Consider the following 27,462-nt stretch of genomic DNA (forward strand, 5'->3'; position numbering starts at 1 on the left):
TATATTACAAGGCTCAACATGTATATATACATATAACACATATACATGTGTATATACAAAACACATTATCTAGACAATAGCACATACACATACGTTTATATATATATATATATATATATATATACATACATACACACACAACATATACGTATACATCATCCGATACATGTATCTTCAATAATATAAACATAAACCTAATTATCGCGGTTAGCAACTAACACACGTATATACACATCATATATACATATAACACATACAAATGTATATATATGACACCTACACATACACATGTGTACATATAACACATAAAAAAATGAGAAAAATAGAAAAATCCCTCTCAGATCCCTTGCTGATTAGTGATGAATTAAAGCGAGAGATCTACGAGGGATGAGCCAAAAACTAGTTCCCTCGCTGATCAGCGAGAGAACTGGTTTTTAGTCTATGTCTCGCTGATCAGCGACGGATCAACGACAAATAGGCCAAAAACCATTTCCCTCGTAGATCCCTCCCTAAACAACGACGGATAGGCAAAAAACCATTTCCTTTGTAGATTCCTCACTGATCAGCGATGGATTAGCAAGGAAACTGGTTTTTGGCCTATCCTTACAGATCTTTCGCTGATCAGTGGCGGATGAGCGATAGATAGGCGAAAAACCTTTTCCCTCGCAAATCCATCGCTGATCAGCGAGGGATCTGCAAGGAAATTGGTTTTTGGCCTATCCATCAGCGACGGATTTTTTCCATCGTTAATAACCGTCACTGATACTTTTTTTTCTAATAGTGGAAACAACTAGTTAGTTATTTAAGTTTAGAGGCGAGATCTATAATATAGTGTAAATCATATGCACAATGAATGTAATTCACTCTAAACCAAATTATGATAACATTATAAATCGTTAATAAAAGAAAAAAGTACATATATACACAGATAGAGATATTCAAGAGAGAACCCAAAAAAATTGAACCCATAAAAACTTTTCATCAACAATTGGATCTAAAAAATAGACTTCTTATATCCAATGTGACTGCCCTAAAACAATGGTGTTGGCTATGAAAATAAATGCTCTATAAAAAATTGAGTTTATAGAACACTTTCTCAAAAATGTCCAATAAAGTTACTAATGCGATACTTTATATTAAGATGTCCTAAAAAACTTGTTAAGACGTCCAAACCGTCATATAAATTTATTACAACACCTTTAGATAGGACGCTTTATATTTTGGTCCTAAAAATTAAGTCGTATAAAACGGTCTATTGAGATACTTAGAGATTGAGAATGTCCTATAAACTCCATTTTGTTCCTGTGAGTGAAATTAAAAGTTGATACAAATGCATTGAATTTATTATCTTTGATATTTAAATGAAATGTTAGAGGAGGGCACTAAAGATAAGCAATAATGGAGTTTAAAAGGGCTTTTTCTTATTTAGCCTCAGCACTACCAACATACCCTCCTTTTTCTCAAATTAAAAAGCCACCACAATTTTCTTCAAAAGTCCTCAGCATCTGAATATGCATGGATCGTCTCTCTTCATCTTTACCAGCCTTCTTTCCACCACTTTTTGTTCTCTCTCTCTCTCATGCAACCCTTTACACATGATCGAATCTCATCCTAGGGTGGCAGATGGGTTGAATGCCCACACCAAGGAAATCCCTAGTTTGCCCTCCATTGTTGCCACTATGATGTTCTTGATCAATCTGAATGTGCCTTCTTTTAGAGGGTGGGTACATCTGCAGCTGCTCCAAACTGGAAAATTCATTCTCCAGATCATTTCCAAGAACACCATTCATCATGGGATTTGCACCATACAACCCACAAAACTTGTTCTCATTTTGAACTAGAGTAGCAGTAGCAGTGGTGATGTTACTGTTGGCCTTCAATCCAAAGCTTCCAAGGAACGAAGAATGGTTGGTTGTAGCGGAGGAGGTTGACCCCATTTGTGCGGCTTTTTGCAACAAAGCAGTCGCAGACATGCTCGACGTTGGGTGTGTTTGGTGTGACTCGTTTTGAGTGCTGAACAAAGAAGGAGCACTCACATTAACCTCATGATCAGAAGTGGTTTTCACTCCAAACACACCCCAATTTGATTGATAGTGGGAAGGTGGAGGATGGTTTTGATGCGGATCAGCATATAAAACAGGGTCCAATTGATGCATGTCTTGGAGATTATCGTGATCATTATTATCGTTATTGTTATCAGTACTGGTCCAGAGTGAAAGTGCACCTTGTCGAGTAGAGTCAAGATGGTTTTCGGGCCGGTTGGCTGATATGGGCTTGAAGATGGAAGAGAAATGTTGCGCCATGGTTGGACCAGCCAGAACCGGAGGTCCCACAAAATGGTAGTTTACGTTTCCTACTGCTGCTGGTGTTACATTGTTGAAGTGAGATGCTGCAGTAACCCTTGCAGTCTCCTCTGCCAAGGCATCACAGAAAGCCCTATGAGTGATGAAGCTGTCTCTCCTGCATGTATTTCAACACAAAAGTCTTATTGATTAAGACATGATACTTGAAATCATCATATCCCAAAACCCTCTTCATTTTCTAAAACTCAAAAAACTATACACGACTTTGTTGCAATCATTCTTTAGAAGAAACCCATTTTTGTTCATCATTTTACCATTCAAAATATAGAAAAAAAAAGGTGCTTTTTTTAATATGAAACAATTATTTCATTTGGGGTTTTTGTATTAACTTTTGGTTAAATGTTGGACCCTGTTCAAGTGTAAGAGATTCTTTTTGAAGCTTTGTTTTGGGTCATTTTCGTTATCTAGATGTAGTGCTTTCATAGTTATTGGTTTTTCTAGAAAAGAAATTCGAATTATTCTAAACTAACATGAAATAGTTATACTTTATACAAAATGTATTTCGCGATACAATTAGTAACCAAAAGAGATCATGGGTGATGAGTGATCGTGAATGAATATCAAACAACCGATATTATTTTGTTGTATGAAAGAATTATAGTATATCTCTTATAATATTATATATATATATATATGTATAGTTTCATTTACAAACTTAATATATGTATATATATATATATATATATTATGAATTGAGGAATAAACGATGGTGTGCCATCGGTTCCAAACATTTATGATATATATTCATCATTAATAATGTATCATTCGTCATGAATTATATAAAAAATCCATGTTTATTATATAATGATGAATGACAACAAATATAACACGTTGCACACTCTGATTTGTCTCCCAATTCACAATAAAAATCAAGAATAAAACTGGACTTTTCTCTTTTATATATATATATATATATATATATGTATGTGTGTGAGAGAGAGATTTTATATTAATTTATAAAATGCTATTATTATTGAAAATTTATACACAACAAAATTCTATATTTTAAAATATGTTTTTACCGAACCATGCATTTTTTGATAAAAATTAAAAGTATGGGTTGTTTTAGAATAAGTTTATAACTCTCGGTGGTTCAAAACAGAAAAACAGTCGACTTTAATAGTTTGTTTTATCTTTTACACGATGATTATATGTTAATGAATTAACTAATACAACATTTGAAAATATAATTCAACTCATAAAGGTTCCAACTTACAGTTACGAGACGACATGAAAATATTGATAATGATATTTAAAAAAAAAAACAAACACTATTGACTTTATAATGCATTTTTTTATTAATCTGTATATCCAACCCGCTATGCAAGCTGACTAATTCCAAAACGATCATCCGCTTTACATCTGTAATCCGGAATCACCGTATTTAAACGTCTGTGGCCACAAGTGGATTTTTTATAATGCATTCTTTTGAAAAAATAGGTAATAAATTGACGTATTTTTAATAAATTACACCTTTTACAACAATAGCAGTTACAGTATGGTTTTTTTAGTTTTATCAAATTAATTAACATGAAAAATCAATTTATGATCTTAATTTAACAACGATTCTTGATCATTTATGTTTAGATGATTTATTTAAAATTTTGAAACTTTTTGCGTTTCTCTTTTTATGTCTTGAACTTGTAATTGAAAACCTTGAAAGATGGCTTGGTTTTGTTGTTCTGATATGACTGGTTTAAATTTACTGACCACAATTAATCAAAAAAATTGTATGACTTTTAATTTCAGTACTTAAAAAGAGAATAATATAATTGTAATCATTACAACAAAACTGGGTTTATAAGATGTCATCGATTTCTAAGCGTCATCATAAACTGTTTTATATGACTTAATTTTTTAGAAACAAAAGATAAAATGTTCCATCTAAAGACGTTGTAATAAGTTTATAAGACGCTTTTGAACGTTTCAACAAATTTTTTTGGTACACTTTTAATAGAAAGCATCATATTAGCAATTTTATATGACACTTATAAAATCAACTTTTTTTTATAGAATACTTGTTTTTATAGAACATTTTTTTTCAAATAATATCATATAAATTTGTTAATAAGACGCTTTATATTAAAAATATCCTAAAAAATTTGTTAAAACGCCCAAAAACGTCATATAAACTTATTACGTCTTCAGATATGACGGTTTATTTTTTGATCCTATAAAATAAGTTTTATAAAACGGTCTATTACGACACTTTGTTGTTGTGGAAGTAGGTGGAACTAAACATGTTACCAGAAGAAACTTGTAATTGAAGGGAAAAAGCTTACCTTGAGAATATTGTCCCGCAATCACACTTATACTCTCTTGTCCCACAGGTTTTAGAATGAGCCTTCCAGTCAGACTGAACTGCATAACACTTGGAGCACTTGGCGCACTTCCACTTCTTCTCCCCATGCTTTCTGCAGAAATGCTTCTTGATACCAGTCAAGTCTCCAAGTGCCCTCGAAGGGTGGTTATGGACACAAGACTTCTCTGGGCAAACATAAACCCGCTTTCGCACTTCTTTGGTTGTTCTTTGCTTTAGCTTCCATGGCAGGTTATGACCTCGTCGATGAAGCTGAAGGTTTTGATCTCTTTGAAACCCTTTCCCACAAATCTCACACAAAAATCTGTTTGTTGCCATTAGTGTCTTGGGCGACAACGCGATAACTTCTGCTTCAGGATCTGCAAAAATAATTGTAAAACCAGATTCATTATCAAACAGGTGATGAATGAGCATGCCTTAAACATGAGAGAGGGAAACTAGGGTTCATTTTTTAATGAAGTAAAACTTTTAGAGTATGGCCGGTGTGAGTGAATCTATATGCTTATTAAGCTTAATAGTTCAAATCTCCTTTTGGAATTTGCTTTAAAAAAAAAAGGTTTAAATGGGATGCCTGGGGTTCCACTGAGGCTTCTGTTTTTCTTTTTGGTGGGAGAATTGAATAGTTTGGCTAAAAGATGAGAGATTGAAACTAGGGTTTTGAAATGAAGTATGGTGTGAGTGAATCTATATGACCATCAAGTTATGAGTTCAAATTTCCATGGAATTTGCTTTGAAAGAAAAGAGTTGAAGTTGGTATTTGCCTGGGGTTCCAGGGAGGTTTCTCTTTTTCTTGATGGTGGGAGGATTGGAGGAAGGTGGTGGAAGACTGTTGATGTGAGTGAAACCATTTGGGGTTATGGCTTCTTCTGCTATGAGCTTCTCTAACATCTTGAGCTCCTCTGATGATCCTCTTCTTCTTCTTCTTGGTTTCTGTTGCAGATAGATCTTGCTCTGTGTGTGTGTGTGTGTGACAAGAAAAGGAATGAAGTTGAAAACTCTAAGGGAATGACCACAACCTAATCAAGGTTACATTCTTAATTATAGCAAAGAAATGAAGGATCTGTTTCTCTCTCTCTCTCTCTCTCTCTCTCTCTCTCTCTCTCTGTGATGTAGTCACTTTCATGCACATATGTGTGTGGTCGTGGAACACCTTTTGGTCGAGGATTACTATATTCAATTGAATATACAATTAAAATGCTACTTTTCGTTTTAAAAAAGTTAAAATGTTTGATTTCAACCGTATATAATTTATTAATTTAACAAATATATATTTGATTAATTATATAATTTATTAAATTTAACAAAAATATATTTAATTATAGATGGAATATTGAAAATACACTAATTGACAACAACAAGATATGGAAAAACTTGTATGTCAAATTCATAGTTACCAATATTTATAATTAATTAGTTAAAACATTTATTAATAAAATAAATTATAAAAGTTAAATTTAAAATATTGCAGTTTTATAAGTTTCATGAAATTATGTTTGGGAAAAAATATTATCGTATAATTTTCATGGAATCGATGAGAAAACTGCTCATGATCACGTGTACAATAAAGTTAAAATGTATATTGATTTTTACGTATTTCTTTTTATTTATATCATTTTAATAAATTTAATATTAATCATATTTATACTTTTTAAATTGATAAATAAGGAATACACAAATTTTATATGAAATATTTGTGTAATAGTTGAACTAGTAGACTTCAATTATCTCGTGAAATTAAACCTTTTTTTAATAACAAGAAACAATTTTATTTGAGCATAACCTATCAACATATAATTATTTCATAAAGCATTTGAAAAACATGGTAGAGGGTTATAACACCAAGTTTTTCATCTAATTCTCCTCTCTGTTTTTACTTTGTTTTTTTAACCCACATAAAGGAAAAAGAACTAGACACCATTTGCTACTTTAAGGATGGATTGGATTGCAACTTGCTATGAAAAACTTTTTCGTTCCGACTCCTCTAGACAACCCAGGAGACCGCTAGACAAAACATGGGTAACAACATTTTGTTCATTTTCTCTCCAGCAGGGTTCGATAACAACTCCAATACCTCCTCGAAAGATGTAGCAGATGCTGGGATCTCGGGCCATCATTGGTGCAACAAAGCACAACTCTTTTGCCGAAGAGCATTGTTACATTAGGTAGTAAGGACTCCAGTTCCCCTACTAGACAAGTTGCTGCTATACCCAACCAGCTGACACGCCAAAACAGAAGGTTGGCTTTCCCTGTGACTATTTTTATCCAATAGATCTTGCGTTGTACCTGAACAAGAAGGCCGTTGTCTATCATCTTTCTCAGCCCAACAACTGAAAAAATCCCACTAGCTTCAGGATTCCATCTCTAAACATTGCGGTTAAATGCAAAAAGCTCACCAAAATTGATCTTAAAATTAGTGAAGGTGGAACTTAATTGGCTAATCACGCTCCATGTGCTTGATTTGTAACCAATCGGAATACCAACACCCAACCTTCCCTCTTGGCCGTGAATCGCACATATCACATCCTTCCAAAGCGAGCCATCTTCTCTCTTGGCGATGCATAGCACATATGACTAGAGAGGAAGGTTTCAAATGGCGTGAGCGTGACGATGAGGGCAAGCCTGCTTAATGTGCCACGGCGAGGATGCGAAGTTTTTCAAGGTGTGACTTAATTAAGGTGACAAATTTAAATTCACATTAGAAGAAATAAATCATGTGTGGGTGTATATATATATATATATATATAGATATAGATATAGATATTGATTTCATAAAAAGAGTATGTGATCAATTATTCAAAAATGAAACTCGGAAGAGTTTTAAAACTTCGTTTTAACTATGATTTTGTGAAGTGAGTTTGTTTCAATGTGTATGTCACATTTGAATCCATTCCCGTATAAGTAAAATAATTATGTAAATCTGTAAAAGTGTAAAGCACAAAATGTAAAAAATTTTATCTATAAATCAAAAAAATTAAAAACTTTAAAATAATTGAAAAAAACAGTTATATTGTAACATCCCAAGATCCATATTTGCATATATTAATGTATTTCATATATCAAGAAATACAAATACATATTCGGTCCCATAAATAAATAAATACAAAAACTACATTATAAAAGTAGCTACCAAATTTTTTCACAAAATCTCTTATACAAAACTTGTACTCATAAACAACATGCAGGAACAAGTTACGACACATTATCCAAAAATCCATACACAGGCAATCATATATTTCTTCATAGATTTATCCCTCCCCTTAACAACTGGTTGCCTAACCTGTAATACACATTTTAAAACACCAAAATAAGGGTTAGACCTTAAGGTCTAGTGATAAATGTCTTTTATACAATTACAAGGTATGTATGCAGGTACGTACGTACGTACGTACGTATATATGCATCTAAATGGTCAAATTCATTTAGGAAACTTAAATATATTAGGAGCCCGTGAACTTATTTTTATGAGTATTCATGATAAATACGTACCACTCATCATGAATATATGTCAGGACATTCATCAAGAATATTTATCACGTCATTTGTTATAAATACTCACAAAAGGGTGGTTCATGTGTTCCAAAAATATTTAAGTTTATTAAATAAACCATCTTGTATATAAGTGAAATGTGTAAATTTTTTTGGTTCAAAATTGTGAAAAATATACATAGGGAACTTTTTTTTTGGTTCATATAGTGAAATGGAAAATGCACGTAAAAAGTTTTAATTTACTATTGAATTATGAAACAAATATTGTATTTAAAAGAATACACAAAATCATAGTTTTTAATGAAAAATTCAAGTTAAAAGATATTTTAAATCAGCTTTCAAAAGGGTTAAAACCGTTTTATGACTGTGATTTAATTTGCCCTTATATATATAAGAGGTTGTTTGGAATTGGCTTAATAGAATATATGACATGTATGGCTTATTCCGTAAGTTGTACATAACTCTTTGTTTATAACTTAATCATCAGGATATCAGCTTATTCGCTCAGCTCACCAAGGTAAGCTTTATGATTAAGCCATCATTTTTCCAACCTCTGCCCTTTGTGAAGAAAGCCCTTCCTAGAGAATTTCTCAAGTACACAGACGACACCTCTCCACCTCGCTATCTTCTCGTCCCCTACCTATTTCCATCCTCAATGGTTCTTCCCATCCCCAAGATTGTTTTGTTCATTGATTTTGGTTTGTGACGAAAAGTTTTTTCTCTCAGGCCGAAAAGCTCTATTAGTTGATCAAGGGTAGAGATAGGAAGTAATTCAAAAGACATCACAGATAAAAAGGAAGTTGAAGTAAGAAAATCCCACCATTATGGTTCTGTGTATGGATGGATCAAGATAGAAGGTGATGTTTGTTAATGTACCTATAGTCTTCTTCAACCATTAGGCTTCTGAATTGATCATCGTCCATTAGGTTTTCTTTCTTTACTTGTCTTTAATCACTAGGGTTTTAAATCGATTGATCATCGTCTTCAACAATTGTTATCTGATGTGTTTTGAATACTTAAGGTAATCGGTGTATATGTTTGCTATTCATGATTGATGAAACAAATAATTGTATGTGTTATTGTCCTACTTTATTCAAGTAATGATATGCCCCTCGTTATTATGAGACATGGTCTATATTCAGGAAAACAAAGAGAGATGATATTAAAAGGGAACTGACAATTTTCATTAAAAAATATAACAGAGAACAAAAAACATGAAAAGAAGAAGAATGCTCTATAATGGAACAGAGATGATGATGATGATGACGATGATGGCGACTTGAGATCAAATTCGTGCTTCATGAACCAATAACTACTCAGTTAATGCTATAAACTTTCTAACCTTAATATATTTCTCCATATATATATATATATATTGGTTAATTTGTTATCTAATGATCTATTTTAGTCTGTAATGTTAAAATTTTAATACATTATTTGCATTGTTATTATATATTTATAGTTGTTTAATTGAATAGTTCACCTCAAATCAATGCATTAAATTGATTCATTAAACGAAATTATAATAGGATTGTAGCAAATCTTAAACATAGAAAGGAAATATCAAAGATAATTTATGTTGAGATTTGATCGATTATTGAAATCAATTTATGAAAATATAGAGGAGAAATCAAATTTTATATGGGCAAAAACTTATATTTTATGTGCAAAACAAACAGTGTGGATGAAATTGTCATTTCCATTATTCAAACAGTAATAATTTTATATGATTCATATACGTATTTTATCTACACAACTAACTTTATCTATACAATACTTAATAAAAATAATAATCAAACAATGTCTAAGAATGAAATTCATGAAAAACCCTTTAGAAAAATACATGAAAAAACCATGACAAAAAGATTAAAAATATTTAAATATATTAAAAAATGATTGTTTCACACCAATTTTAATTATATTTTCTTTAATTTTCGATTAAAAATAGAGGGATAATGTCTCCCTATTTATTCCATATATATATAGAGAGAGAGAGGGGAATATATATATATATAGAGAGAGAGAGGGGAATATATATATATATATATATATATATATATAGAGAGAGAGAGAGAGAGAGAGGTGATTGATGAGTCATGGTAGAAAGTGAAATTATGTGGCTTTCTCGTTGGAAAGACTGCCCCATTATTTATCTGCTTTTTGTTTATAATCTCATTGTGTTATTTTGTTGTATTTTTTATTTTTGTTTCTTTCCCTTTCCAACACTTCTCTTCCTTATTTGTTATTTCTCCACTACACGTCTAATTTTAAAGCACAACCTCCATACACACATCATATCCCCCTACCCTCCTCCCCCAAAACAAAACCCAAAAAGGTAATATTCGTGAACCTCCAAAACTTAAATCTATAAGATTAACATAAAATTTAGAGTGAATTAGGTTTTTGTTCCAAAACTCTCGTTTTTTTTTAATCAATTTTTTTGGTTCAAGATTTGTTTCTTATACATGCAAAAAATTCTTTGTTTTCGTCTTTCCGACTAACGAACATTAGAAGAATTTATTAAACGAGGGACGTTTTAGTTATATTATTAATATCAATCATATATATATATATATATATATATAGATATATATATATATATAGAGAGAGAGAGGGGTAAGTTCAATTCCAAACCAATTTTTGGTAGTGAACCGTGGGACAAAGGAGAGTGTGACATGTGTTTGCGGCGTCTACATTTAGTGTGAATAGCGAAAGGCAATCAGTGTGAATAACGAAGGTGAAGTTCAAGAACTATTCATGATGAATGATACAACATTCGTGATGGATAATATAACATTCATGATGAATAACACACAATCATGATTCATCTTAAATTGATTCATTGTTCATGATGAATAATACATATTCATCATTATTCATTATGATTAATCCATGGACGCAAGGGACATCTGTCGCGCTCTCCTTTGTCCCCCTGTTCCCAATCGAAACTTGATTTTCATTTGAACTTGTCCCTATATATGAATGTGTGTGTGTATATATGTAAAGTTTAAAAGAGAACGTTAACTATTTAAGCAAAACAAGAAAAAAGTCGTTAATGTACAAAATCACATGTGATTTTACATTAATGTCAAAAAAAAATGGAAACGGACAACTTTTGAACTTGTATGATCTTGTATGTAAATGTGTGTGTGTGTTAATCATATATGATTTTATATATTAACGATCTTTTTCTTGTTTTCTTAAATAGTTAGCGTTATCGTTTGAACCTGTCCATATATATGTATGTATATATACATATGTGTATATATGTTTATATATATATATATATATAGAGAGAGAGAGAGAGAGAGAGAGAGTTGGGTTCACGTGAGACCAAGGGTTTTTCGTGAGACCCGTAAGACCAATTTACGTTCATTGATTAACTTTATAAGCTAATGATCTAATGATGTAAAATTGAACGGTGGCAATTTTGTGATTATTGAGAAGTTTCGTGGCGTTTGTGAATATTCAGATCTGACGATTATAGATTTAATCCAAGGGATGAGAATTGGTCTTACGGGTCTCACGAAAAAGTCTTGGTCTCATATGATCCCAAGTCTATATATATATATATACATATGCAAGTTCAAACCAGAAGACAATCAATTTACGACAAGGGCAAAAAGAACATGTCCATATAATCCATTTATTAAAAAATATCAAAAATAAAAATAGAAAATAATCTTAGAAATTAAGATAATTACCATTTTGAATTGAATAAATCCTTAAAATTCTCATTATTTCTTTTAGATTATTTATTTTTTAAATTTACTTAATTCATAATTATTTTTTATAAGTTTTATATAAACAAATTCTAGTACTTTTGATAAATAAATGAAATTCACTATTCCACCAAATATCACATGTGATATTAATAATTAATTCATATGTGATAATTATGAATATTTTTGTTAATTATATGTGATTATGTATAGTTACATTTATAGATCTTTTTGTGATACTAATATTATCACATGTGATAATACATCATTATATTTAGACGTATATTATCATATGTGACATATACAAAAATTCAGATAGTGAATCATATATGATACGTAGTAGATCATATCTTAAACGAAACTAATCACATGTGATTCAAAACGTGAATCCAAAAAATATGGAAAATGGTGAAAAATATAATGAATTGATTGTGAATATCACATATGATATTTGATGGAAATCATGAATTTCTTTTTATCAAAAATGTATCTAGAAAAAATTATATTAAACTTGATAAAAATCATGAACTAATTAAAATTGAAAAATAAATAAATCTAAAGATATAATGAGATTTTTAAGAATTTACCCAATTCAAAATGATAAAATTATCTTAATTTCTAAAATTATTTTTTATTTCTTATTTATGATATTTTTGTTTAATTAATGGATTATGTGGTCCATACATTCTCTCGCATTCTCATAAATTAGTTTGTTTTCTACATGATCTTCCCTCTCTCTCTCTATATATATATATATATATATTATATATATATATATATATATAATATACACACATGTTACATTCAAATGAGAAGTCTCAAAATTTTAAGAATGCCAGAAGCAATCTTAATCACCAGTATAAAATTTCTATTTTCATTAATTAATATAACTATGAAAAAAAATTATAATCTAATACTAGCTAGACCTCATACAATAATTGTCCTACTCTACCTTATCTTTTGTTTCATTTTTTCTGCAATACTCACACACACTTCTTTGATTATGGATCTACTATCATAAGTTTAATGTGTAATCTCAGCATTCAATGTGTATTCCTGATATCCTAATATATCTCCTATTTTTTTCTATAATAATTTTTGAAATATTGAAAATCATTGATTTTTTTTATTCAATTTTTCACCTTCAAATCATTGGCGATTTTACAATCTACAATCGAATTAAATCTCATTTGCCTAAATATCATATGGGGATATGGACATCATTGTTTTTTGGTTCATATGTAAACATGTGAATTTTTAACATAGGTTCACATGTGATGTGAATTCTAATATAGATTCATATGTGAATCTTAATTATAACTAGTATGTGAATTAATTTAAAAACTTATAACTGAGATTTTGAATCAGTTTAAGATTCATATGTGAATACATGAATCATAACATAGATTCACATTAGAATCTTAATTATAACTTGTATATGACTTATTTACAACTTATAATCGAGATTTTGAATTCGTTTAAATTTATATGTGAATCTTAATATATATATATATATATAGGGGCCTAATCAAATGAGAACTAATTAGTTTATGGTAACCGTGAGATCCAATCTCAACCACAAATCAATAGATAAATAAGAAAATTTATAATTTTGGTAAATTTTAATGCAAGGACATTTTAGGTATTTTAAAACTCTCCTCTCTCCGTCCCCGTCCTCCGGCCACCGTCCTCCAGCCACCGTCCTCCGGTGATACCACAATGGTATGACAATGCATCATATATGTGCTTGGGTATCATACTGAGATCGTTTGTGTGGTCGATCGGAGATGTAACACAATGGTATCACAATGCATCTTATATATGCTTGGATATCACACTGTGTATTTTGTTTAACAGAGTCCATATTTTTAGGTATCATAGTGGTATCATCGGAGGACGGTGACCGAAGGCCGGAGGACGGAGAGAGAAGAAGGAGAGAGGAGAAAAAAATACCTGAAATGTCCTTGCATTAAAATTTTAATTCAAAATTATAAATTTCCTAATTTATCTATTGATTTGTGGTTGAGATTGGATCACACGGTTACCACAAACTAGTCAGTTCTTCCTTTAATGGGCCCCTATATATATATATATATATATATATATATATATGACTTTGTCTTAGCGAGCGATGCCTATAAGAGCTAGGAATGAGGCTAAAGCAAAGACAGATCGACCAAAAGGTGAATGAGTCAAGAGAGCTAAACAGAGAGAAATAGGTGGATGTGACTTACCTTCACCTTCAGACCTGACCACTAGATCGGTCGGTTCCCTACCTTATCAAAGGAAGCAGATACTCATATATATATATATATATATATATAATAAATACTAATATCAAATTATTAAATAAGTTAGTGCATATCTTGATTTTTTATTGACTTTTTTCGAAAGAGGTAAGATCCGGTGAATCGGAAACAATTAATTACGAATAAAAAACTTTTTTATGGAACAGACATATCAATATGCGTGGATAATACCTTTCCTTCCACTTCCAGTTCCTATGTTAATAGGATTGGGACTTCTTCTTTTTYCGACGGCAACAAAAAGTCTTCGTCGTACGTGGGCTTTTCAGAGCGTTTTATTGTTAAGTATAGTCATGATTTTTTCCATGAATTTGTCTATTCATCAAATAAATAGCAGTTCTGTCTATCAATATGTATGGTCTTGGATTATCAATAATGATTTTTCTTTAGAATTCGGATACTTTATCGATCCACTTATTTATATATATATATATATATATATATATATATATATATATATATATATATAGGAGCGATCAAATGAAAACCGTTCTCATTTGTGTAAACCATATAAACCAATATCATTCATCTATTTTCTTGATCAATGGTCAAGATTAGTTTAGTTTATACTAGGAAGTTAAAAAAAATTAATTGGAAAAAGGGCAAAATTGTAAAACCGTCTATATCAATAAATCGAGTAGAATCATCAGTTTCCTTAATCAACCCCATTTTGAATAAGGAAACAATATTTTAACTATTACATTTAATGAATGAAATGATTTCACCGTATTTTTTTACGATACACAAATCAACGTCTTTCTAGATGAGTCATATATCATTTTCATTTTCTCAGAAGATGGATCCGTTTCAATCTTATTATGAAATAGTTTCACTGTTTGCCTATTAAACACCATGTTCTTAACGTTAACATCTCAACCGTTTACAATAACCATTCCATGAACCTGTTTCACAACTTATAACAATTTAAAATACTGCATCCACCATATTATACAAATCAATAACCATTAAGTGAACCAGATAACCCGGTAGAAAAAAAACGAAACGATTTCATCAACAGTTGTTGATAATGAAACAATATTATCCAAAAATATATTTTGTATTCTAGTATATTATGCAAGGATTTAAACCATAGATGAAACGATTTCATCAACGATTTAAATGGTTTCATAGTTTCATCAATACACAAATCAATGTAATGCTAGATGAGACATTTGTCATTTTCATTTTATCGGTAGATGGATCCGTTTCAATCTAATTATGAAATGGTTTCACTGTTCGCTAATTACACAACATGTTCTTGACAATTATGAAATAGTTTCACTGTTCGCTAATTACACAATATGTCTTAACAATTANATGTTCTTGACAATTATGAAATAGTTTCACTGTTCGCTAATTACACAATATGTCTTAACAATTATAAAATGGTTTCACTGTTCGCTAATTACACATGTTCTTAACAATTATGAAATGGTTTCACTTTCGTTATGCACCCATTTCATCGGCAAAAATTTTGCAATCCGAACACGTTTCATAGTGTCAATGCATTTACCATTACAGGTTTTGTTAACCATTAGGTGAACAAAATCATCCAAAAAAAATTAAAAAAAATGAAACAATTTCATCAATAATTGTTGATAAGAAAACAAGATTATCCAAAAATATTATATTACGCAACCAGTTCATTCCCAAAAGTTTCATAAAACAAGCTACTCAATGAACGTTTTCACGAAACAATCTGTATACGTTTCATTATATTATTTTCCATTTTTTCATTAAATTAGTGCCCTTTTTTGTAATACAACATATTATGTATCCTATTAAATTATGCAACGATTTAATAAAATTTTATTTGCTATATAAACATGAATCTGTTTCACTAATATTTATATTTTTACCGGTTCATGAATCTCTGTTTAGGATCTGTTACTGATTTTGTGGATCAATGAATATAAGTTTTTGATCTTCATATTCTTACTACGTATAAACCTATAAAACAAATAAACATATTTAATTTTTAAAATATTAAATTAAATAAACATTTAAATATTATCATTTCTAACATTTCATTTATTACGTTTCCTTAATTAATATCTCTTAATAACTTTCATATTTGATAAATAACAATGTAAATGACAATTCAACCCTTAATGATTAAATTTAATAAAATAAAAAAAGAAATTTTCCTATTGGTCGAAATCGGTTTACACGGTTTCTAAGAATTAGGCGGTTTTCAACGGATTTCACCTCTCTCTCTCTCTATATATATATATATATATATATACACTATATATATACTATATATATAGGGGTCAATTCAAGGGAGAACTGACTAGTTTGTGATAACCGTGAGATCCAATCTTGACCACAAATCAATAGATAAATTAGAAAATTTATAATTTTGGTAATATTTAATTAAAATTTTAATGCAAGAACATTTTAGGTATTTTCTCTCCTCTTTCCTCTCTCCTCTCTTCTCTCTGTCCCCGTCTTCCGGCTTCCGGCCATCATACTCCGGTGATACCACATTTGTACAAATGGTACAAATCATCTTCAGCTATTGATTTCATTGATTAAGGTCCATATTAAATTGATCTATTTATGTTAATAAAAAAAGTAATTAATAAGATTCATCAACTAGAAGAGCACAAAAAAAAGAATGGGAAAACAAAATTGAGCCTTATTCATGGAAAGTAATGAAATCATTCTAAACAAGGAAACATTTTAACATTGTTTCTTTTAATTAATGTCCATTATCCAACATTAGATCCATGTAAACAAGGAACTGATTTATACATTATCTCTCTTAATGAATTTTCATTATCCATCAATCGATGAAAAATACATAACTTTTAATCAATTGCATTCATAAAACCAGACATGAAAACCAATACATAAAACTCAATTTTATTCATGAAATCAGAACAAAATCCATTTGTATGTTTCATTGTTGAAATAATGAAATATTGATTTCGTGTTCAATAATGAAATAAGGGTTTCATGTTTCAAGTTTCATTGATGAACTCGTGGTTTCATGTTTTATTGTACAAAAATAATAAATAATGGTTTAATGTTTCATTGTACGAAAATAATGAATAGTAGTTTCATGTTTCATTGTATGAAAATGTTTCATTACTAAAATAATGAAACAGTGGTTTTATATTTCCTTTTTTTTTTTGCTAAAAAATGAAATATATACAGGGTGGTAAAAATTAATCATTTGATGCATAAAACACAATATACCAGTTATTGATACATGTTTTAAATTGTTTAAAAGCTTTTAAGCCTTTTTGTCTTTAGAAGAAACTAAAATTTCCAGTTGCTTTCACATTTTTGTTCTAACATAGATCGATGCTCTGCCCCAATACCATTCACTTTCCTTTTCTACTTTTTTGTTAATTTCAAATTTAAATGGAAAAACTAGCTTGTCATTATTTTATAGTCTCGAGGTGTTTGAACACTCTTCTTCCTGGTGATTTTTGGTCATTCAGAAGCTTATTTATATTATTTAGAAGTTGTGCTTAGTTGAGTGACCTTCAAGGATAAATTGGTGAAATCCTAATAAAATAATGCAAATGTTGAATCTTGACCAGAAGATGATAATCATTGGTTGAGAAATTCCTTTAATTCTGTTAGATGGGAAGTATGGTAGATGGTGACCTACTGAAAGTGATACAAAGTGGCTTTAAGTTGACTAATGTCTTCTGATTGGGGGCATTCATAAGCCACTTGGATAGTAGAAATTTGGATTTTAATCTCATCCAAGTAGCATTAAACATTGGTTGTAAAATTAGAGAACTCCTTTGTCTGAGTAGGGAAAGTTTAGGGCCAAGAAATGTGCCCTGCAAAACTTCTTGTAGACTAGAAGCTTAAATTCATAGCTTCATTGATGTTTGTTCTGTAGGTAGGACTTCCTACCAATCCTTGATCATCATATGATTGATCTCTAGTATTTATTGCATTGGTTTCTAGTTCTTGTTCTTCTGTGCTAGAAGAATCAAAACAAGTATACTTAGACAATCCTTTAGGCGAATCTAGAATGGTAAGCCATCAAGCTAGGTGCAGAGTTCAAGAAAGTCCTTCTTACAAAGGATACCAATAGGCTCTAAGTATTAGAAGCAACTAATGTTTTAGTGTGTACAACAACAAACGTATCTTGGGCTTCTGAAAACTGGTTTTAATATCTCCATCTTGTCGAGATAATGGGAATAGAGTATGTGTAATGTCCACGTGTAAACATAAGATAGCTTCTCGTTCATAAGAATAAAAAATGGATGGCATTTGGGTCAACAAAAAATGGCTAGGATTGAGGGGATGTTTCAATATCCATTGATTTTTGTGAGTCAATGATATATTTTGTGGATTTCTAGGATGGACTCTACTGGGATTCGTGTAGATGTGTCATATTGTAATCTTTTTGACTTAATCTTCCATCATTTTCCATCTTAGAAATTGGGTTAGAACGTTCAAAAGTAGCACCCTCATGTTTTTTTTCTCCTCTCAATAGACCCCTCATAAGACATGGGAGATAAGCTCTGGGTAGGTGTCCCTAGTTATGGGTCCTCCGTGGATTTTAAGTAAGAAATTGAAGGGTGAATGTTTAGTTATATAAGAAAGCAAACCATCTTATAGGTCCTTGGCGTTTAGATAACAAATTTTGGATAATGTATCCTTGTTAGGGTTCGTGATATACTTTGGAGTTAGAGAGGCATTAGGAGGGTTCTCCATTTTTTTTCCCCATCATGGGCTTCTTGTTTCTATTCCTGGTTGTATCTTGGATCTTTCCATATTTTTTGTGTATAAACCTTATGGTTGTCATAATAAATATCGTGGAAAATAGACATGATATTCTTTGTTTTGTCATAAATCCCTTTCTTCCCAGTAAGTCATTAATTGATGATGTTGAACAACGAATTCCATATTTGTAGTAAGTTCATGCTCTTGAACTTTTTCAGCTTAACAATAGGCTCACTATAGACAATATCCTTGACGGTGTCCATCACATCCCTTGATGTGGCATATCGTCAAAACGCCTTGAGTGCAGGTTCAAAATTGGTAGGGCTTCAAAGTTTAAGAACACATATTGTTGATCCAAACTCTCTCAGTGATTTGATGATGACCCTCCACACTTAGTGAAATTTGCTTACTCTACTTCTGTTTAGTTTCAGTGATCATCTCTGAGTCTGTTCAGTGCTCGCTGAACATGTAATGTAACCTTCTCAGAGAACAAATATTCCTCAAAGACAAAACTTACACCAAAGGAATCTTCGGCGATGTGGAAGAAGTAGCTGAAGATAGAGAGATATAACAGTTCGTGATCTGAAGTGGATTCAGTGATAACAAGAATGTCTAAATCGAAGTGTGAAATCTGACCAAGACTTAGTGAACACTGAAGAATATTTAGAGATGAATCAGTATCAGCGATCAAATGAATGTTGCTCTAGAAGATTAGTTTTTGTCTTATCTTCTTGCATAAGAAGGACAACCTCATACCTCACGTAGAAAAGTACATTGTACGAAGTTATATTATTGTCTCCAAACATGCTTACCAAGTTTGTGAAAGACAACTGTTCATATAGGGCTAAAAGCTTGCAAATATGAAGACTAAGGACAAGCTCTTCATTAGATGTTTTCCATGTAGCTTGTACTCTCTGACTTACATTAAATGCAATAGGTATAAATAGTTGAGAAGACTCCTCTTCTCAGCAATCACTTTCTTCTCTTCCTAACTCTCCTTTCTCTTGTTCTTTTCTCCTTCTGTGCAAACTACATGTTTCTTAGATTGTTTAGATTAGGTCTTAATCTTATATTCTTCCGCAACAATCTATAAATTCCATATTGATCTTCTTTTATCAATAAACGAATTCAAAAGGTGAAAATTGTGTGTTTGTATTCAACCCCCTCCCCCTTCTAAAAACGGTTACCTTTACAACTCTTGTAGATCCGTTTGGGACCAACACACATCAATTTGGTATTGTTACCTTCAGAGGAATGTTTCAATTGGAAGTGCTAGAAATGGTTTGAGTATCTTCATCAAAGATTGATGAGTCCCAAAATTGATGAAGAAAAAGTTCAGGTGTGGGCTTACAACCAGTTAGAATGTAGTTGACGTAGTGAAGGTTTGGAAATTCTAGAAGGATGTGGTGTTGGGGCATTAAACCTGTTAAGGTTGCATTCTGGACCGTAATTGTTTGTTATAATTTCAATGAAGGTTACCATATGAGATTTAGCTTCAACATTGGATTGAAAACATTCAAAGTCCTTTCAGATTTGTTCAAGTTGTTTGAGTTTGCTATTGACGCCATTCTTGCAAGTTTGAAAGAAGCTTCAGCTTAAGAGAGAACTTAGAGAATAATAAAGCGGTAAAAGATGAATTATGTATTTAGATGATGTACAAAGAGGATTTTTATCTGGTATCTGAATGATTATATACAAGTAATGATGGTTAAATAACTTTATTAACATATGGCATCAGATTTCCAAGAAATTTTGGGTGAACCATCACCATAAGGGTTTTGCTATAAAGACAAGACGATCACATTGGTACACGACCCTCAACACATGTCATCATTTTACAAAAATACACAAGTTCTGTTGGTTTAGAAAGAAAAAAAGATAATACACATGACCATCTTCTGAACCAAGTCGTTTAGACAAAAATAAAAATATTTGAAAATCCATAAATGGTTAAGGATGAATCAGAAAGCTTTTGAAGTACATTCATAAGTTCTAGTTGAGCATCAAAGAGTTTGTAACCAAAAATGGGTGTTTCCTTAGAAAAATGGTTATATATTGCTTTCTCAATAGGGTTAGAAATATACCTCGAAACTTCGTATACTCAGAGTTAGGAATGATTTATTACTAAGATTCCCTTTGATAAGACAATACAGAAAAATATCCTACCCCCCCCCCCCTTTAGCCATGCTCAAGATCAAGTAAACAATTAAGGATGAAAGAACATAATAAAGAAAGAAAAAAATAGAATGAATGGATATTGAATAAAATGCTACTTACAAATATCAGAAGCTATGAATAGACTAACCAGAAGTTATGAAGTACACTCATAAGCTCTGAGTACAACATTCAAAAGCTCTAAAGTGGACTTAAAGTTTTTGAGTAGAAGATTCATAAGCTCCAACTAAACTTTAAAGTTTCATTAGTCAAATTTAACATGCCCAACTTGCTAATCAAGAAATTGAATATTTTCTCATCAAGAGGCTTAGGAAGGTCTGAAGAAGTTGTTAATCAGTGGAGACAAAATACATTTCGATAGTTCCTTTCTCAACGTGATCTTTAATAAAATGATACCTGAAGTTTATATGCTTTGTTCTCGAATGGTGAACAAGATTTATTGTGATTGTGATGACACTCTTAAAGTCAAATAAATTGGCACTTTGTCAAACGTAAAACCATAGTCTTTGAATTGAGTCTTTATCTAGGTGATTTGAGAACAACTACTAGCAACAAATATTATGCTTCTATATATAGTTTATGAAGAAACATAGTTCTGCTTCTTAGATATCCTAGTCACTAATTTGTCACCAAGAACTTGACAACTGGTAGAACAGCATTCTTACTACAAGCATTTTCTAGATCTTCCTTATAGTAACTTCTTTTTTTGTATTTGCTAAAGCTTTGTATGTAACCAAAGATTGTTTAGATAGGTTTTTATTACCTTATCTTTCCGCAAACAATCTTGTAAAATATGTATTGATCTTCTCTATCAATATATATTTTAAATTTGAAAATACTGTGTTTGTATTCATCCCCCCATTCTCAACAACCGCGACCAACTAGGAAAGTTCGATCTCAAAGCTGATGAAGGAATCTTTCTTGGATATTCTTCTATATCCAAAGCCTTCAAAGTATTCAACAAACGAAGATAGACAATAGAAGAATCTATTTATGTAACTTTTGACGAATCTCAATCAGCTAATTCAAAACCCATCTCAAATGATGAGGATGAATTAGAGAACTGGATGATATCTCACTACGGACAACCTGAAGCTTCCTACAATGCTCCTCTTAACACTGAATCTCCAGAAGCTGAAGATGATCCACTCATCACTTCAGTTGCAGCTAGTCACTCCAACGTATCTTCTTCAGAGATCGCTGTAGTGCCCATTAGCTGTGTACCTCCTTCTACTTCAAACACTGATCCATCAGTAAATAAAATGCCTTCAGTTTCTGAACCTCTTTCAGCTGCTGAATCTGAGGCTGCCTTGGTAATAGTCCCTCTTGCTGAAGAAACTGTTGTTGAAGCCTCATCTTCCATATCTGAACTCTCCTATTCAAATGAATCTCCTCTACCGGCTCAGTGATGGACTAAAAGCCATCCAATTCATCAAATTCTGGCATATAGATGCAGGTATCAAGACACGTTGAGGTCTAGGTAATATCTGTCTCTTTGTCAACTTTCTTTCTCTAGTTGAACCCAAGAAAATCAATGATGTTATCTCTGACCCTAGTTGGGTTCTTGCTATGCAAGAAGAGCTCATTGAGTTTGATAGGAACAAAGTCTGATACCTTGTCCCACGTCCATCAGACAAATCAGTGATAGGCACCAAATGGGTCTATCGCAACAAGTTGGATGAAGATGGTGTGGTAACCCGCAATAAGGCTCGGCTTGTTGCTCAGGGTGATAGACAAGAAGAAGAAATCGACTATGATGAAACCTTCGCACCAGTGGCTAGACTCAAAGCAATTCGACTCTTTCTAGCTGTTGATGCCCATAGAGACTTCAAGGTCTTTCAGATGGATGTAAAGAGCGTTTTCCTTAATGGAAAACTTCAAGGGGAAGTTTATGTTGAACAACCTCTAGGGTTTCTTGACCCTAAGTATCCTAACCACGTCTATAGGTTGGATAAAGCTCTTTATGGGTTAAAGCAGGCTCTTCGTGCCTGGTATGATACCCTTTCTTCTTTTCTCATATCTGAGAAATTCTCTCGTGGAAAGATTGACCAGACCTTATTTCTTAGGAAAATTAAAAGTCACATCATTCTCGTCCAAATTTATGTCGATGATATTATTTTTGGTTCCACTAATCCCTCTTTATGTTTTCGTTTCGCTGAACGCATGAAGAAAAAATATCATATGAGCATGATGGGAGAACTAACATTCTTTTTAGGTCTCCAGATCAAACAATCTGATAAAGGTATATTTATCAACCAAAGTAAGTATGTTCGAGACATGCTGAAGAAGTTTGATCTATCCAACAGTTCATCTATGAAGACTCCTATGGCTCCTCCACTCACTCTTAACAAGGATCCAAATGGAAADCCTRTAAMTAYGAYTGTTTACAGAGGAATGATCGGCTCTTTGCTCTATCTCACAGCTAGCCGACCCGATATCATGTACTCCACTTGCTTATGTGCAAGATATCAAGTTGAATCTAAGAAATCTCATCTGATCGCTTTCAAACGCATATTCAGATATCTTAAGGGAACTCCTAATATGGGTCTTTGGTACCCAAAAGGTTCAGGTTTTGACCTTATTGGTTATTCGGATAGTGATTTTGCAGGTTGCAAAATTGATAGGAAAAGCGCTGTCAGCTTCTAGGTGGAAAGTTGGTGAGCTGGACAAGCAAAAAGCAAAATTCAGTATCCACATCAACAACTGAAGTTGAGTATGTAGCCGCTGGTAGTTGTTGTGCCCAAATTTTTGGAATGAAAAATCAGCTATGGGACTACGATCTTCAGTTTTCAAGGATTCCTATTTATTGTGATAGCACTAGTGCCATTGCAATTGCAATTACAAACAACCCTGTACTTCACTCCAATACCAAACATATTGAGATCCGATATCATTTTAGTAGAGATCATGTTAAGAATGGTGATATTGAACTTCACTTCGTTCCAACTAAGTATCAACTCGCTGACCTTTTCACCAAGCCTCTTGATGAGACAAGATTTAATACCTTGATCAGCGAATTGGGCATGTTGAACACTGAAGATTAACCTTCAGTCATTAAATATCACTCAGTAAGTAAAATGATTCAGTGCTCTATCTCTAACACTGAACTCTGGAGTAAATATATCTATTATCTCTAAGGTATGATTACTCTTCTTTTTTCACCACTTAAAACTTTCACTGAAGCTTTCTCTTTTTCAGTGATAAAATATTTTAAAAGGTGGTCTCAGTGATTCTCAACACTCACCACATCTTCAAGTATATCTTTATACTTATCTTAGAAATCTAAAAGATCACTGAAACTTTTCTTATCAGTGACCAAAATGGTTTTTTAAAATGCTAGTTTCAGTGACACTCTTATCACTAAAATCTGATGTCTTAAAACCATCACTGAATATTTTTACTTCAGTGATAAAATGTTTTAAATAGAGTTTTCAGTATCCTTTTTAACACTGAATGACTCTTCATTTTCTTAAAAACTATTTTTGTTTTTAAAGGAAAATAGTTAATGAATCGTCTTTATGACGACATTTTCTGTTTACTATGAGCGACGCTTTGAGACGCGCAAAATGATCCGTCATTACGCTACCTCATTAAATGCCATCCAATCATGGATGAGAACGTGACATATTTTTCATCATAACCACTTTCCCGAATCGTCGTCTTTTCTCTCTCTCATATTACTTCTCTCTCCTCCTACCTATAAATATGATTAAGACCTTTGTTCTCTTAATACATTAAACTGTAAAGGTTTTTTAATCATCTCTTTCTTGATTATTAATTTTGTTTCTTTATACACATTCTACTTGAAAAACCCTAATCTTGTAAGGATTTTTCAAAAGAAGTTTTTCCTTGTTTAAAAACTTTTTCTATACTCTTTAACCATAAACTYTTGGCTTATTTCTAACAAACCTGTTTGTTCCTGTTTGTTTTACTTCTTATTTATAATAAACAGATGGCTGCCAAGAATGTCAACTTCTCCATTGACGAGATCTCTATCAAGGCCAACAACCATATTACCTTGTTGGAGATACCCTCCACCAGAGCACATTACCAAGAGGCGGCTGACTTCCTTAAGCAGTCTTCCTTAGGCTACGCTCTCAACCATGAGCCCATCATGATCAAGGAATTTCTTCAGCAGTTCTGGTACATTGTTGAGGTTGTCGAAGTCCAAGACGATGCTGGACGCACAATGGAGCAAATCCATTTCACTTTCAACCGCATGGAAGTGAACTTTGGGGTGTCTACACTCCGCTCAGCTCTCCGTCTTCCCAAGGGTCCCTTCGACAGCGAACCCTCCACCACCGAGATCATCAACTTTCTCGACGCCATTGGCTACCAGTGGCCAATGAAGAAGGACTCAAGCGCCCCTCTCAAGTCTTTGACAAAGATTGAGAAGAACAGGATGTCAGCTATCTGGCAATACCTGTTTTCTCATTTCATCTAATGCATGAGTGGAAAAACTGGAGGTCAGGACTAGGCCTCTAGGATCGCCTTGATCATAGGCGTATTTGCGATTCAACGTCAAAATATAAATTTTGTTGCGGTCATTTTCAATGACCTGGTGCTCAAGCTGAACAAGCGGCAGCGAGAAAAGGTGGTGCCTTACACCAGGTTTCTTTCGATGGTATTGACAAATATCTTCAAGACTCTTTATCCCAAAGAAGGAAACCTTCCAGCTTTCCGGCTTGGATCCAGGATTCTGGATCATAAGCTGAGGGACAGTGATGTGGCACTATCTTCCATTGTGTCCATCACTACCTCTTCTCCTCAGGTGGCCATGACAAGGGGAAACCCCCTCGCGTCTAGCCAAGCCACCAAAACCCCTTCTAAACGACCCTCTCAACCAACTCTTGGTTCTCTTCAGAGAGCCAAGAAAGACAAAAAGGGGACAACCATGTCTCTAACTGGGGCCTCTCAAAAGGCTTCAGTTATTAAACTCGCCTTACCCCCGAGGCATCTTCTGTTCAACCTCCCAGCTCTTCAGTGATTTATCCCATCACTGTCGTATCAGTGGTACCTTCACCAATCACTTCAGTGACCCAAATCACTGAAAGTGTAAATATCAGCGCCGCCACCGCTGAACACCCACGTCTCTTCTCGACCATTTTCTCTTCTCCTCMTTCCTTGGTCTTTACACATGTTGATGATGTATCAGCGACTGTCCTTCCTGATACTTAGACGCGCACCACTGGACCTGAGGCTGCTCCTCTCGATGCTCCTCAGCATACGGATGTCCATCCTCTCGAGGACATCTTTGCTCATGTCAGTGACAATCTTTTAGATGTCACTGAAGGCCCCTCAGGTATTCCATCTTCCTACCCTTTCTTTTCTTCTAACCTTGAACCTTCAGCTTACACTTCTTCTTTTGCAGGTCCTTTATTGATGCATCAGTCTGATGCTCAGGAAGTGGAAGAGGAAGAAAGAGAGAAATATTATGGAGGAGATGAAGAGGTCGATGATGACTATGATATGGCATCTGACGTCAAACTTCTCCTTCCAGCTGTTGATACCGTCTTCTACAGGATCAACGAAGTTCACCAAGAGATGTCCCGTCAAGGCGATCTTGATGCGAACTTCCTTGCCCTCCAGGCGGATGTTCAAGAAGTTCAGAGTCATCTCCTGATTCTCCAAGAAGTCGTTCAAGCCAACACCGACGCCATTGTTGTTCTTCACAGCAAGGCTGACGATGCTCAGGCTATCGCTGATCAGCAGACTGATCTTCTTCAACAAATCCTGGATGCTGTCTTGTAAAATCTGTATTGATCTTCTCTATCAATATATATTTTAAATTTGAAAATACTGTGTTTGTATTCATCCCCCCCCCCTTCTACAAACTGTTTCTTTTCTTGTAGACCCTTACGGGACCAACAGATCTCTCTCTCAATCAATCGACTCTCATGGAATGATTACAGAAATGAACTATAGAATTAACAACTCTAATTCTAATACCATAGTGACATTTACATTGAAAGCTCAATACCCTTACGCCTAATTACATGAATATTATAATACAATACAAAGTAAAAGGACTTTATAAAACTTTCAAATACTTAGGACTATTTTAGTCCTAACAACCTCCCCCCAAAGTTTTATAAAATAAGCATCTCTTGAAACCTTTAGGTCTTCTCCTCCTTGCTTTCTTTAAGAAAACTTTGGTGTCCCTGACATTAATGAAATCTTCAAGCTCCGCACTGAATATAGATCTTACTCTTTAAGTTTCAACTTTAAAATAAGATTCAATGTGAGTTCAGCACCACTGATTGCAAAAAATACAGCTAGAACTGCAGACAACTCAACACAACCTTGAACCACATAATCACCACTTAGCTCACAAGCAGCTAATTCATCCAACTATGGGATATATAAATGTGCAAGCTTCTTGACATTCCAAT

At 32.8% G+C, this 27,462-nt stretch overlaps 1 protein-coding gene across 1 annotated transcript; it reads right to left on the reverse strand.

The window, feature by feature from the left end:
• Nucleotides 1–1,441: 1,441 nt before the first annotated feature.
• LOC112523515 (zinc finger protein MAGPIE-like) lies at nt 1,442–5,571 on the reverse strand. The gene is made up of 3 exons (XM_025133139.1): nt 5,445–5,571; nt 4,646–5,042; nt 1,442–2,460 (listed from the first exon to the last, which is right to left on the reverse strand). The coding sequence occupies exons 1-3, from the start codon at nt 5,569–5,571 to the stop codon at nt 1,590–1,592; spliced, it is 1,395 nt and encodes a 464-aa protein (XP_024988907.1). The 3' UTR covers nt 1,442–1,589.
• Between the last annotated feature and the right edge of the window lie 21,891 nt (nt 5,572–27,462).

The sequence above is a fragment of the Cynara cardunculus genome (genome assembly GCF_001531365.2).
Source record: "Cynara cardunculus var. scolymus isolate 2C chromosome LG 12, CcrdV1, whole genome shotgun sequence".
Taxonomy (NCBI): domain Eukaryota; kingdom Viridiplantae; phylum Streptophyta; class Magnoliopsida; order Asterales; family Asteraceae; genus Cynara; species Cynara cardunculus.

Coding starts and splice junctions, on each gene's coding strand:
- LOC112523515 (XM_025133139.1), bottom strand. CDS start 5,571: ATGTTAGAGAAGCTCATAGCAGAAGAAGCCATAACCCCAAATGGTTTC. Junction 5,043..5,444: donor AAACCTCCCTGGAACCCCAG/GCAAATACCAAC, acceptor TTATTTTTGCAG/ATCCTGAAGCAGAAGTTATC. Junction 2,461..4,645: donor TGCGGGACAATATTCTCAAG/GTAAGCTTTTTC, acceptor AAATACATGCAG/GAGAGACAGCTTCATCACTC.